General features: G+C 51.7%; 1 protein-coding gene across 1 annotated transcript; it reads right to left on the bottom strand.

The window, feature by feature from the left end:
* Window positions 1-13,127: 13,127 nt before the first annotated feature.
* Window positions 13,128-13,505, bottom strand: LOC309975544 (transcription initiation factor TFIID subunit 13-like; the record flags this gene model as incomplete). Its single annotated transcript, XM_082860739.1, has 1 exon — window positions 13,128-13,505. The coding sequence occupies one exon, from the start codon at window positions 13,503-13,505 to the stop codon at window positions 13,128-13,130; it is 378 nt and encodes a 125-aa protein (XP_082716865.1).
* Window positions 13,506-14,707: the final 1,202 nt, after the last annotated feature.

The raw sequence follows: 14,707 nt of genomic DNA, 5'->3' as shown, positions 1-14,707 counted from the left end.
GTGCAAGGAGGGGTGTGTGCACGGGAGGCGCTTCCAGGAATCTCCAGTGGCGCTGCCCAAACGGCCAGGAATAGAGGGCATATACAGGACATAAGCAGCTCGAGGGACCTACTGGGGAGCGGGGCCAAGTGAAGGGGCAGGCCCGGCCCACTACCCTCTCATTGCTCCAGGAAAGACCACCCGCCTGAGTCCACGTGGGCACCAATCCCTGCTCTGCTGGAGGTCCTTAGGCTGGTGACTCCTCTGAACCTCAGTTTCCTCATCTATAAAATGGGCAGGAAATGTCTCCAGGGGATGGTGAGCACTAAAGAAGACCATAATGCCCCGGCTCGTTAACAGGTGCGGGGTCCCAAGGTCACGCCCATTCTCTTCTCCTGCCACCTCCACCAGGCAAGAGCAGGGACCCTTCTTAAGGCTTCCTGGGTTGCTGCTGAAAGATGTGGTTCTCCACTCTCCTTCGCGTCCACCAGGGACTCACCGGGGAGAACTGGCCCCCCGGAGTGGCGCCCCCTGTTATGGGGACCGGGGCAGGTCAGAGCCCAGAGAGGTTAAGCCGCCCCCGGTGTTAATTCCCGCAGGCCGGATACCCGTTGCGGTTTCCCAACGCCCATCAGGGCCTGAAAGAATCAAAGCGACCGTGAATGGGGTCCTTCCTTCCCTCACCCCCAGGCTGATTTAGGGGACACCTAAACTAGCTTCCCCTGGCTCCCCACTGCTCCTCCACAGTCCCCTCCCCGCCCCCGCTCCTGCTCCTGCCCTGGGCTTCCATCTCGCGCTCTCGGATCTGCCGAATCCCGATAAAACGTTTGGGGGAGATAAGTGCTGCGTATAAATAATTAAGACCACATGCATATTCGCCAACAGAAAAAAAGTTTAAAACCCCCATTCCGGGAACAGCTGCCTGCGTGGGGTCAGGCGAGACTGCCGAGGCCCACCCCTACCCCAGTTGAAGCCCGCCCCCGCTTACCCCCCCTTACTCCTTGTGGAGGGTCTGCCGGGGCTCCTTCCCCAGAGAGCCCCTCCCCCAACCCAGGGGGACTGTCTCCCTGCTTGGCCCAGAGTGGGCAGAGTGGGCCGGGAGAGGGTGGCAGAGAGGCTCTGAGCCCACCGGTGGGGTGAGGGAGACTAGCACCACCATGGGGGTGGCCCTCACACACCCTCGGAGGCCAAGCCCCTAGCAGGATCCGCCACCCCAAGGCCAAGCACCCACGGGTGCTCAATAAACATTTACAGAATAAACGAATGAATGAACCAGCAAACTAACTGACCCCAGGTTTCAGGGGAGTGTCTGTCCTGAGCGCTGGCAGAGGGCAGGCAGCCCTCATCCCCAACCAGCTGCTGGCAGACGCGTTTCCCAGGTGCAGCTTGTGGGCCTTAGGTGAGAAGGCTGGAAGTACTTCCAGAGGGAGTCAGGCCACAGGCCAGGAGAGTGGAGCTGCCCTCCCACCCCCCCACACCCGCAGGAGGGTCAGCACAAGATGGTGCAGGGCTAAAGGGAGGCTTGCCCTGTCGTGCCCCTGCTCAAGAACCTGCCATGGCTCCCTCCTGACAGCAATGTCTAATGCCTGTGTGGAGCTGTCCCCCCGGTAGCCTGCCCTCTCTCCACAATGCATGCAAATCCTGTCTCTCTCGGGGTCCACTTCCCATCTTCGGAAGGAAGGCTCTCCCAGCCCTCTACTCTTGCTTTTCTCATCCACATCTATTCAGGTATTTCCTTAACACCCATGCTCCAAGCCCCGTGCTGGGATCCTGAGAACGAAGGACACAGGTCTTGCCCTCAAGTAGCCTGCAGCCCAGTGAGGGACACTGGCAAGTGACTGGTAACGAGGCTCTGAGGTAAGCCAGGTGCAGAGGAAACAGGGAGAAAAAGGTGTGTCTTGGCAGAGGGTTGAGGGCTACCATGGAAAGCTTCCCGGAGGAGAAGACAAGCTAAGCTGAGTCTGGAAGACAGATAGGATTCCTCCAAGTGCAGAAGGGCAGCAAGTCCTGGGGGTGCCTCCAGGCGCTTCCAGCACTGCCCCCTACTGGCCACACCTGTGGTGCTCGCAGCCAGAACTTCAAGGTATGGGTTCCAGTCCTTACTTACCAGCAAGTTACCCTCTGGGACCTCAGTTTCCTCATTTGTAAAATGGGGATCATGGTCCCGGCCATGCAGAGCTCCTTGTGATCTATCCTTGGCCCTCTGTCATCGGCAGGAGACAAAGCACCCTACCCCAGCACCCAGCACCGCTGGTAAAACTAACAGGTGCCCAGTAGATATTGACTGGTAGGTGGATTGAGGACCTCAGCATTTCCTTGCTGATCTTGCTTCCTCGGCACCAACAAATCCCGGCAGGGAGCACTAGCCTCTGCTCACCCAGAACTTGGGGAAACGCAATAACACTCCAGATCACTGGCATCTCGTACTGTCACCCACCCACCTGACCAGGAACATGTGATGGCACAAGCTGTGCCCTGCCCCTGCTCTGGGCCCCACAGGAGCGTGACAAATATTTGTTTATGGGGTTAAGCACTCTGGTAGCAAAGCTCCTCCCAGGTGCCCAGGGCTGGAGAGACAGGTGGGTGGGCTCAGAAGGTGCCACTCCTGCGTGCTGCCCTCCATCCTGAGCAAGGGGTTCTTGGGTTCCTGATCAGAGGGCCCAGCCAGGGCTGCCTCTCCCACACCCCGTGCCAGGGCGAGCTCAGTCTTGTCTCTGTTCCAGATGGGAGGAAGTGCCCACCAGAGAGAGGCCTGAGCCCCATCTATGCCCATGACACCTGCTGGTCCTCAGACCTCCCCCATCAAGCCAGCTTGAGCCTTTCCACTGATGCCAGCTCTCCAGGTCCCTGAATGGAGGACCTTCCTTCATCCTGCCATCCTGGACTTCAAGCTCAGTAGGAAGGGGCCCGGGATAAAAGATCAGAAGCCCGAAGAGACAGTGACCTTCAAACCCTCACTCTCATAAGAAATGTTTGAACTCATAACTCCATATGAGCTCATAACTGTATATGTACAGTTATTTATAGGTTTCAAGTTTCCATGACTGTATGAATCTATTACCTGCATTATAAAATATTCACAAAAGATAGACCTTTTAAAAGGACGAAATGTAAATCCTAAGCATAAAGTTCTCCTCCCCACCCCAGTAGATTATCCCGTGTGTCCCACTCTGGAGACCAGAGTCAGGGAGAGGCCTCTTGGACTCCCCAGCTAAGACGGGGTCCTTGGCAGCTCCCCCGCTTTGGCCCATTCCCCAGCCTCACGTCCCAACCTTCCTCCTTCCCAAAGACTCCCCCTCTGAACTCTGCCACCATGAAGACCTGCTTTCCCTGATACCAGTCATCCTGTCGGAAGCTGGGGAATCAAGCCCAGGATGTGCAGGGGGCCCCCCAAAAAGGGCCATCTCCCATCCTCTGCAGGGCTGCCATGGGAAGAGAAATTAGACTAGTCTGTGGCACAGGGGACAGAAACAGGCCCACCGGGGACAAGATAACAGAAGGATTAGGGCTCCTTATAAGACAAACTTCCTGCAGTTAGGGCACAGAGGGAGGGTGCTCTTCACTACTAGACAACCGGGTTTCAGTTGTACCTCTGGGTAAATGACTGATGGTGGGGCTGTCTCTAGGGCGAGAGGCAGGTGTGCCATCACTAGGAATACCATTCATAAACAAGGTAGGATCTACACCCAGGGCGCCGGATGTCTGTTCCTGGATTCAGAGCCCGGTGGACGCTGGGCTGCCATTCTCGCCCACACCCCCGTGACCTTGCAACTCCTTTGGGGCAGTTGGGGAGGCCCACCCCGGGTGCACATGGCAGGGAAGCCCTGGAATTCTGCCGCGGAAGCCCTTTCCCATCCTTGTCCCTGCGGATAAGGCCCAGGAAAGCTCTCGGGTAGCGGACCCCAAAGTCCCGACTCTTTCTGTCCATGTGAGTCCCGTCCAGGTCTGCTCGCCAGAACCTTGTCTGCGCTTCCTTCTCACACAGGCTCTGGCCCCGGTGGCTGCAGGAGCAGGGAATGGGGAAGCAGGGGAGGTCAGATGGGAGGTGCTCTCCGTGGGTACTCTGCCCAGCCGAGGGGCAAGCGGAGGAGCCCGGCCGCCCACCACCCAGCACCTGGACCCCCAGCCTCCGAGCCTGTGGCCCCTCGCCCTCGGGTCCTCCACCCCCAGCACAGGGTCAGCATACGCGGAGCAGGTCCCACCCCAGACAGGCCGCCAAGCCCATGCCCGGCATCTGACCCCTCTGTGTTCCCCGCCGGGTGGGCTGAGGGGCCAGAGCAGAGGCCCCGGGAACAGGCGAGGGCCCGGTCGGCACGGAGCTGACCCTGCGCCTCGGCCCGGCCAAGTAACAGGAAGCGAGAGGCCGATGCCGGTAAGAGAGCAGATTCGAGAGATTAGCGGTCTGCTGCCTGATCAGAAGCTGCCTGGAGTTGAGGACAAGTTACTGGAAGGAGGAGGAAGCTGCCGCAGTAAATAACGCCAGGCCCCCAACACTGGCCTCCCGCTGACGGGGCCCGGCCGGGGCCTGGGGGTCGGCGGGGGCAGAAGGTGCAAGGGTCTGCTCTGGTGGCAGCCAGAGCCGGGGGGGCCTGGGAAGGTGAGGAGTCCAGAGGGTCCCCTGGGCCCAGATGGCGGGTCCTGCAACTCAGGGAGCCTCCAAAGCTCTACACCCCGCTCTCTCCTGGCCCTACTGCCTGTGCATACCCAGCCCCTCCTCAGGGAGGCCCTTGAGGTGGGGACCCAGCCCTGGGCTTGCTTGGCTCCCCCCACAATCCTCCCTGCCCCCACCCCAAAGTGATTCCTGGAAGGCTGGCTGCTTCGCAGCAGAATGGAGGGCACCCTGGGGGTACTGTCCCAGCGGATTTCCCAGGATTCTGGCGCTTGGCCCACCCTCCTGCCAGGCTTCACCCTGGGCTGTTCTGTCTCCCGAGGCCCCCCAGGCCCCTGAGGAGCCCTTAAGACCCAGAGCTCCCTGTGGCCCAAGCCCTGGAGCCCAAGGTGTGGGTGCTTCTGTGGAAGGGGTTGGACCCTGACCCAGTACTCTAATCCCGAGAGGCTGAGCCCCCAGCCTTGCACACTCTGGGAGGGGCCCTGAGCGGCAGCAGAGGCCTCCCACCTGCACAGGGGTCACGGAGCTGTAAGGCCTGTCCAAGGCCACCTTTGTCCCCAAAGCCTTGGTGGCATGTGCCTCCCATCTTCCCTTTCACTTCCGACCAAGACCTTCCCCAGCCCCATCTCAAGTGCTCCCTCCCCCAGTCAGGACACTCCGATTCCCACTCTGACCCAGGCAGTCCCCCAGTGCACGCCTGGGCCATGCCTGGGGTGGAGGGAATGCAGCCCCCATGTCACACGGGAACCTTGTCTCCGAGCTGCAGTTTCCACACCACAGGACAAGCAAGTGGCTCAATTTAATGGGAAAACTGAACTTCCAAACTTCAGAAGACGATTAGGAGAATGTCATCATGACCTTGAGGAAAGGAAGGTGTTCTTAAACAAGACATTAATCATAAGGTGGAGGGGGGATTTAATTACAGAAAACAAAGAGCTTGTAATCTATGAAGAATTCTACAGGGGCTTCCCTGGTGGCGCAGTGGTTGGGAGTCCGCCTGTCGATGCAGGGGACACGGGTTCGTGCCCCGGTCCGGGGGGATCCCACATGCTGCGGAGCGGCTGGGACCGTGAGCCATGGCCGCTGAGCCTGCGTGTCCGGAGCCTCTGCTCCGCAACGGGAGAGGCCACAACTGTGAGAGGCCCGCGTACCGCAAAAAAAAAAAAAAAGAATTCTACAAAAGTGAAAAGACAATCCATAAAAAGGGGGCAATTTTTTTGCCATACACGTAACTAACAAGGGTTAGTATCCAACATATGGAAATAACCGACAAAACAATTCAAAGAGACTTAATCAGGCTCCTCAAAGGAGCGGAATCTGAAGGCTAACACCTAAGCAAAGGTGCTCACGTCGGTCAGTTACCAGAAAGAGCAGATTAAAATCACAAGAAACTGCCACGTGTCCACCAGAATGACTGAAGGTTTGAAGTCTGACGATGATGCGGAGTGATGGTGAGAACGACAAGCAGTGGGTACCACGGCGGCGTTTAAATCATTTCAGCCACTTTGGGGAAGGTTTGGGAGTGTCTAGTAAGGAGGAGATAAGGATTGCTGCCTCAGCAGTTCCTTCCCAGGCGTTTGCCCTGCAGAAATGTGTGCACTTGTGCCCCAGGAAACACGAGTGTGAATGTGCCTGCTCACAGCAGGGCTGTTTGGAAACGAAGTCTGAAAACAGCCAAAGGTCCCAAAATGGCAGAATGGAGAAATATACCGTGGCACACAGTGGAAAACCGCACAGCCATGGCAAGAACCAGCTACAGCTGCAACACGGATGAATCTGGCAGGCGGAGCGTCAAAAAAGGAGCCAGGCACACAATGGCACACATGACCCAATTCATAGCAAATCCAAAACCTAGCAGTACTCGGCTATGACTAAGGACCCATCCATGGCGGCAAAACCATAGAGCAAGGCAGGTAATAAGCATAAAAGTCAGGCTGCAGCACAACTTCTGGCAGAGGGAAGGGGCTGTGCATAGCAAGGAAACTTACTGGAATCCTGGCCGTGTTCTATTTCTTGATCTGAGTGGCAACGACATGGGAGTTCATTTTATATTTATTTGTAAAACTGTACAAATATGCTTCATGTGATTTTCTGTATTATGCTGTGTGATAGCTCATTACTCTTTCAAAAACACAAGTGCATCTGAGCACCCACTGTACCAGGCACTGGGAATCCACACACAGACTTGCACCCAGCCCTGCTCCTGGCACTAATGGCCCAGGAGCTCGTGGAATGAGGATGTGGTTTCCCCTTGGCCAGCACAGCATGGGGTCTCCTGGCTACCATAACCTCAAGCTCACTGCAGAGCCTGCCTGCTGAGCAGTGAGGCGCAGCCCCACACTGCTCCCGTTCTCTCCTGGTCCCCCACCCTGCTTGGAATTCCAGAGATGGCTCTGGAGGGAACCCCTCTGATGCGCTGTCACGTTTCCCTCCCCAGTGGGGGAGGCACAGGGGCTTGAACAGGCTCCTCCCATGCCCTACCCTCCCTCCCACCAGCACATATGACCTTGACATACTGTGCCCGGCCAGAGGCCCCAGGCCCAGAGCTCTGTCCCTTGTCATCCCCCAGTCTTCAGAGATGATGGTACAAAGAGCTTTCCCTCGACTCCCAGGCTGTTGGGCCTGGACCCAGGCCAGTGCCCTATAGATCCTGCAGGCTCAGGGCCAAGAGGATGGGATGGGAAGGACATCTCCCCAACCTGTTTACAGGACCCAGGCCGCTATCTCCAGCTCCAATCTGCTGCCTTCCTTTATCTCAGCGGGGCCAGCCCCGGGTTCCCAGCAGCGGCCTCGCCGCCACTCACTTCCTGCCAGCGGCCCAGCGTTACAGGAATACGCACACTGAACTTGGCTCGTGCATGTGTACGTGTGTGTGTGTGTGAGTGTGCGCCCACACCCCAGAGCCTGCCCCTGGAGGGGTGCCAGGGATCCTGGGGGTGCCGCAAGAGGCAGCCACCCCAGGACTCATATCTCGCTCCCCCGAGAGCCTGCCCCGTCCTCCCACTGCTCTGAGTAGGCCAGGGAAGAGGCTACCTCGGGGACCCCCAGCTTTCCCCAGCATCTGTTCCTCATCCACTCCTGCCCCCTCCTGCACAGGGCCCCACAGCCCGCCACGGTCAGAGCTCCCGACGGGGCTCCCCACCTCACACCACAGTGTCCGCACTGCCTGGGGGTCCCTGGGGTCAGGGGAAGTTGGGCCATATGCATCCCTCATCTTCCACTCAACTGGAATTACTGAGTGCTGTGGGCTGGGCTGGGTACACAGGACACCTCGAAGGCCAAGAGTGTCCCGGCCCTGCCTATAACCTGCGGTCAGTGACAAGAAGAGACCCTACCTGCACCCCAGAAGGACAGCCACCTCCCTCCCCTGCTGGACCAGGGTCAGGGAGCTTCCCAGAAGGAGCGTCTCAGCTGAGACAAGAAGACAGAGAAGGTGCTAACCAGGGACACGTGCCGCTGACTGGGGGGGTTTCCGGGCTGAAGGAGCAGCAGGTGCAAAGATGTTGGGGTGGGAAGGAGGCCAGCACATTTGGGGAAGCAGAAAGGCTGCAGCAGTGTGAGGGAGGTAGCTACGCGGAGGATGCGACCAGGGAGGGGCTGCATCTGGGGGCAGGAGCCCAAGTTGGCTTGACCCGGGGCAGTGGCTGTGGGGTGGGGGTGGGGGTCTGCATGGAGGCAGGAGAGGACCCCATGACCTCCAGGGTGGCAGCTGGGGACTGGGCTGGACTTGCCCTCTGAGAAGAGGGGGAGGGAAGGGGATCAGCTCAGTGACCTGGGGTGGGGGGCAAGCAAGGCTGGCTGCACCAGGGGCTTCTGGCTTCTCATCTGGGACCTGTGAACTGTCCCCAGCTTACCAACAGGGTGACTCAGATCTCAGACACACACTCTAGGGGGACACACACACACACACACACACATACACACAGGCATACATATGTATACATGGGTACACACACACATGGGCACACACACATTCCCACCCCCACACACATGTGTACAGGCACACCTCATTTTTTTTTTTTTTTTTTTTTTTTGCCGTACGCGGGCCTCTCACTGTTGTGGCCTCTCCCGTTGCGGAGCACAGGCTCCGGACGCGCAGGCTCAGCGGCCATGGCTCACGGGCCCAGCCGCTCCGCGGCATGTGGGATCTTCCCGGACCGGGGCACGAACCCGTGTCCCCTGCATCGGCAGGCGGACTCTCAACCACTGCGCCACCAGGGAAGCCCGCACACCTCATTTTATTGCATTTCACAGACACTGCTTTTTTTTTTTTTAAAACATATTGAAGGCTTGTAGCAACTCTGCATCAAGCACGTCTATCGGCGCCATTTTTCCAAGAGCATTTGCTCACTTTGTGTCTCTGTGTCACATTTTGGTGATTCTCCCAATATTTCAAACCCTCCACCAGCAAAAAGATTATGACTCACTGAAGGCTCAGATGATGGTTAGCAATTTTAGCAATAAAATATATATATATATATATATTTTTTTTTTTTTTGCGGTACACGGGCCTCTCACTGTTGTGGCCTCTCCTGTTGCGGAGCACAGGCTCCAGACGCACAGGCTCAGCGACCATGGCTCACAGGCCCAGCCGCTCCGCGGCATGTGGGATCTTCCCGGACCGGGGCACGAACTCGTGTCCCCTGCATCGGCAGGCGGACTCTCAACCACTGCGCCACCAGGGAAGCCCAATAAAATATTTTAAATTAAGGTATATACATTGTTTTTAGACATAATGCTATTGCACACTTTTTAAAATCTTTTTACTTTTTTCATATTTTATTCCTTATACTGATCGGTTAAGAAAGTAAAATCTTCCTAAGTACTGATTCACAGATAATGCTTATAAGTGGCACACAAAACATTCAGTTTCACAAACAGTAATATCCAATGATCCCCTTAAATGCAATTTTAATCCTTACTTTAAGCTAAGTGCAAGAATAATACAATAAGCTAAATACACACAAAACCTGTATATGCTGAACTACAAAAGTGGTTTCCATAGCCACACATGCTCTTCACATTTCCACAATGAACAAGTACTAACAAATATGTTAATGAAACACTACCCCAGGGATTCCCTGGTGGCGCAGTGGTTGAGAGTCCGCCTGCCGATGCAGGGGACACGGGTTTGTGCCCCGGTGCGGGAAGATCCCACATGCCGCGGAGCGGCTGGGCCCGTGAGCCATGGCCGCTGAGCCTGTGCGTCCAGAGCCTGTGCTCCGCAACGGGAGAGGCCACAACAGTGAGAGGCCCGCATACCGCAAAAAACAAAACAAAACAAAAAAACACTACCCCAAATGCTTATCCTGGCATCGGCTTTTTCCGCAGTGCCATTCCTGCTAGTGAAAGCACTTATTTTTTTTTTTATAATTTTGAATTTTACTTAATTTATTTTTTTATACAGCAGGTTCTTATTAGTCATCAATTTTATACACATCAGTGTATACATGTCAATCCCAATCGCCCAATTCATCACACCATCACCCCACACCCCCGCGGCTTTCCCCTGTTGGTGTCCATACGTTTGTTCTCTACATCTGTGTCTCAATTTCTGCCCTGCAAACCGGTCCATCTGTACCATTTTTCTAGGTTCCACATACATGCATTAATATACAATATTTGTTTTTCTCTTTCTGACTTACTTCACTCTGTATGACAGTCTCTAGATCCATCCACGTCTCAACAAATGACCCAATTTCGTTCCTTTTTATGGCTGAGTAATATTCCATTGCATATATGTACCACATCTTCTTTATCCATTCGTCTGTCGATGGGCATTTAGGTTGCTTCCATGACCTGGCTATTGTAAACAGTGCTGCAATGAACATTGGGGTGCATGTGTCTTTTTGAATTGTGGTTTCCTCTGGGTATATGCCCAGTAGTGGAATTGCTGGATCATATGGTAATTCTATTTTTAGTTTTTTAAGGAATCTCCATACTGTTCTCCATAGTGCCTTCATCAGTTTACATTCCCACCAACAGTGCAAGAGGGTTCCCTTTTCTCCACACCCTCTCGAGCATTTGTTGTTTGTAGATTTTCTCATGATGCCCATTCTAACTGGTGTGAGGTGTTACCTCATTGTAGTTTTGATTTGCATTTCTCTAATAATTAGTGATGTTGAGCAGATTTTCATGTGCTTCTTGGCCATCAGTATGTCTTCTTTGGAGAAGTGTCTATTTAGGTCTTCTGCCCATTTTTGGATTGGGTTGTTTGCTTTTTTAATATTGAGCTGCATGAGCTGTTTATATATTTTGGAGATTAATCCTTTGTCCGTTGATTCATTTGCAAATATTTTCTCGCATTCTGAGGGTTGTCTTTTTGTCTTGTTTGTGGTTTCCTTTGCTGTGCAAAAGCTTTGGAGTTTCATTAGGTCCCATTTGTTTATTTTTGTTTTTATTTCCATTACTCTAGGAGGTGGATCAAAAAAGATCTTGCTGTGATTTATGTCAAAGAGTGTTCTTCCTATGTTTTCCTCTAAGAGTTTTATAGTGTCCGGTCTTACATTTAGGTCTCTAACCCATTTTGAGTTTATTTTTGTGTATGGTGTTAGGGAGTGTTCTAATTTCATTCTTTTACATGTAGCTGTCCAGTTTTCCCAGCACCACTTACTGAAGAGACTGTCTTTTATCCATTGTGTATCCTTGCCTCCTTTGTCATAGATTAGTTGACCATAGGTGCGTGGGTTTACCTCTGGGCTTTCTATCTTGTTCCATTGATCTATGTTTCTGTTTTTGTGCCAGTACCATACTGTCTTGATTACTGTAGCTTTGTAGTATACTCTGAAGTCAGGGAGTCTGATTCCTCCAGTTCCGTTTTTTTCCCTCAAGACTGCTTTGGCTATTCGGGGTCTTTTGTGTCTCCATACAAATTTTAAGATTTTTTGTTCTAGTTCCGTAAAAAATGCCATTGGCAATTTGATAGGGATTGCATTGAATCTGTAGATTGCTTTGGGTAGTATAGTCATTTTCACAATATTGATTCTTCCAATCCAAGAACATGGTATATCTCTCCATCTGTTTGTATCATCTTTAATTTCTTTCATCAGTGTCTTATAGTTTTCTGCATACAGATCTTTTGTCTCCCTAGGTAGGTTTATTCCTAGGTATTTTATTCTTTTTGTTGCCATGGTAAATGGGAGTGTTTTCATCTTTAGTGTATAGGAATGCAAGAGATTTCTGTGCATTCATTTTGTATCCTGCAACTTTACCAAATTCATTGATTAGCTCTAGTAGTTTTCTGGTGGCATCTTTAGGATTCTCTATGTATAGTATCATGTCATCTGCAGACAGTGAGTTTTACTTCTTCTTTTCCAATTTGTAGTCCTTTTATTTATTTTTCTTCTCTGACTGCCGAGGCTAGGACTTCCAAAACTATGTTGAATAATAGCGGTGAGAGTCGACATCCTTGTCGTGTTCCTGATCTTAGAGGTAATGCTTTCAGTTTTTCACCATTGAGAATGATGTTTGCTGTGGGTTTGTCGTATATGGCCTTTATTATGTTGAGGTAGGTTCTCTCTGTGCTCACTTTCTGGAGAGTTTTTATCATAAATGGGTGTTGAATTTTGTCAAAAGCTTTTTCTGCATCTTTTGAGATGATCATATGGTTTTTCTTCTTCAATTTGTTAATATGGTGTATCACATTGATTGATTTGCATATATTGAAGAATCCTTGCATCCCTGGGATAAATCCCACTTGATCATGGTGTATGATCCTTTTAATGTGTCATTGGATTCTGTTTGCTAGTATTTTGTTGAGGATTTTTGCGTCTATATTCATCAGTGATACTGGTCTGTAATTTTGAAAGCACTTATTTTTAGAAGCTTTAATTTGACCTGGGAAAATGAGTTCTCTTAAAACCTGACAAATAGTATAAGTCCCAAAGATTTTAAATCAAATAAGTCTTCCTACACAGAAGCATTCATAGGGAACTTTTAGTTTCTCAAAAAATAAAAAATTAAAATTAAAAAAAATCACTCTTGTTATCTAAAGAAAAGAGTATTAAAACAAATTATGTTAAGACAAATAAACACTCCTAAAAAAAGGTTGTATTTTCTATCATTTTCTCCTTAAAAGAAACACAAACCAGTTCACTATCTTTTAATAACTTAAGACTACTGTAATCTAAAAACTTTAGAATACATGAAACACGTCTTAGCTATCAAAGGTACCATTTAGATTTCACATATTAAACAGCTACAGTACAGCCTACAATGGCACAAGTACACTTAAAACATAAATATTAATTCATCATTTAGACGGTCAGAAGTCAGAAGGAACTGAATGGTTTGCAAGGTACTTTGACTTACATGTGGTCACTAAAATCCAGTAAGTAATTCAAAGTATGGTAATATAATCGCAGGCAATTAAAGGCTCAAATATCACTCTAAAATTGAAGACATGAAAATAAAGACTGAAAACTTTGTGGTTCTCTAGCTTTCATTCACATGGCTAGATATCAGAACTTACTGTGGAAAATATAGTTATTAAATATGATTTCCCCAGAAAATAATGAAGCTGCAGAAAGTACAAAAGGTGTCAAGAGCCACAGTCATAGTTTGCCTCATCAAATGCTCTTCTAGCTCGTTTCAGTTCTTCATTCATAGTAAACAAGTCTTTAACCCTAGAAAACTTTCCTGGGTCCTTTCGAATCAAGAAGATGATATCTTCAACTTGTACCTGACCTTGTCTTCCAATTGACATTGCCTTGTGAGTCATTTCAGTGATGAACTCTATGACAAGGTCTTCAAGAATATCTACTGACTCAGTATAAGGATTCTGACCATCCCCAAACCCATACACCATACACCATAATTCTTTAGAAAAAAGTCTCTTTCTTTTACCCTGTCCACCTTCTGCACCTCCTCCAATTTCTTCATTTTCCTCCTCAAAGGTGGGGTCTTCTTCATCTGCCATCCCAGCAGCCAGCCACCTCCAGTGTGCACCCGCCTCCCACGGAGCTGCTATTGCACACTTAAAAGACTACAGTGTAGTGTAAGCATAACTTTTATATGCCCTGAGGAACCAAAAAATTTGTGTGACCCACTTTATTGTGATACTCACTTTATAGCAATGGTCTGGAACCCAACCTGCAACATCTCTGAGGTGTGCCTTACACTTACATAACAAATACTTATACACACAGTTACATATACCCCCATGTGTGTGCACATGTAAATGCATACCTGTACATGCATACATGCGTGGACATATCAACATGCACGTGCACACAAACTTATACACGTATACATGTACACATACATACATAGACACATTCACACACGTGCATGTGCCTACACAACCCCGAGATCAAGCCTTGTTCAGAGGGTCTCCTCCCTTGATAAGACCTCAGAAACAGACCTCACTGGCCCAGGGAGAGCCCCCCCACCTCTCCCCTGATAGCCTGAGCTTTCTGGTCCCCCCCACCCCCGCACTGGAAGCCACCACTAGGCGAGGTGGGGGTGGCCAGGTGCCCTGGGACAAGATAGGAGGTGGTAAGCAGCCACCTGGCAGAAGCAATCTCCGCTGGGCCCAGCCTTCCCCAGGAACAGCCCACTCTCCGGGGAAACAGCTCTGCTATGGGAGGAGGAAGGCCCAGTTTGGTGACCAGCTGTGTCACTTTGGTGGCATTCTTGGGTAGCCCCCAAAAATGGCAGGTAGCCCCTTGCCCAGCCCCCCTCCCCCGAGGTTGCTGTGAGGATTAGCTGGGAGGCTGTAGGGGGGAAGGCTTGGCAAACTGTGAAGTGACTGCAAACACAAGGTCACTCTGGTTCTGCCATGGCTGGGAGGTGCCTGGGGATCCAGCTGTTTGCCCCCTTCTCCCTGCTCCCCTGGGAGCCACCATCACTGCCCCAGTCCCTCCCTTCCTTCCCACAGAGGCCTCTGCTCCCCTCCCCCCACTTCCCAGCAGAAGGGTTGGAGCCAGACACTTAGATAAGGGGCTTGTTTTCTAAGGGCCCGGAATTCGGTGGAGATTGAGGGTCAGGGCCGGAGGGCACTGGCGCTGGCGGGAGGAAGGGGGGCGGGGTTAGGGCGTAGTGAGCCTTTCCTTGGGGCCCCAGACCCTATGGGGACTTGCAATTTCCACCCTTTCGGGATGGCTCTGCAGGCACAGGGGG

The sequence above is a fragment of the Leucopleurus acutus genome (assembly GCF_964270905.1).
Source record: "Leucopleurus acutus genome assembly, chromosome: 19".
In the NCBI taxonomy this organism is placed as follows: Eukaryota; Metazoa; Chordata; class Mammalia; order Artiodactyla; family Delphinidae; genus Leucopleurus; species Leucopleurus acutus.
Note: the sequence above shows the minus strand (reverse complement) of the source record. Positions and strands in the feature narration are given on the sequence as shown.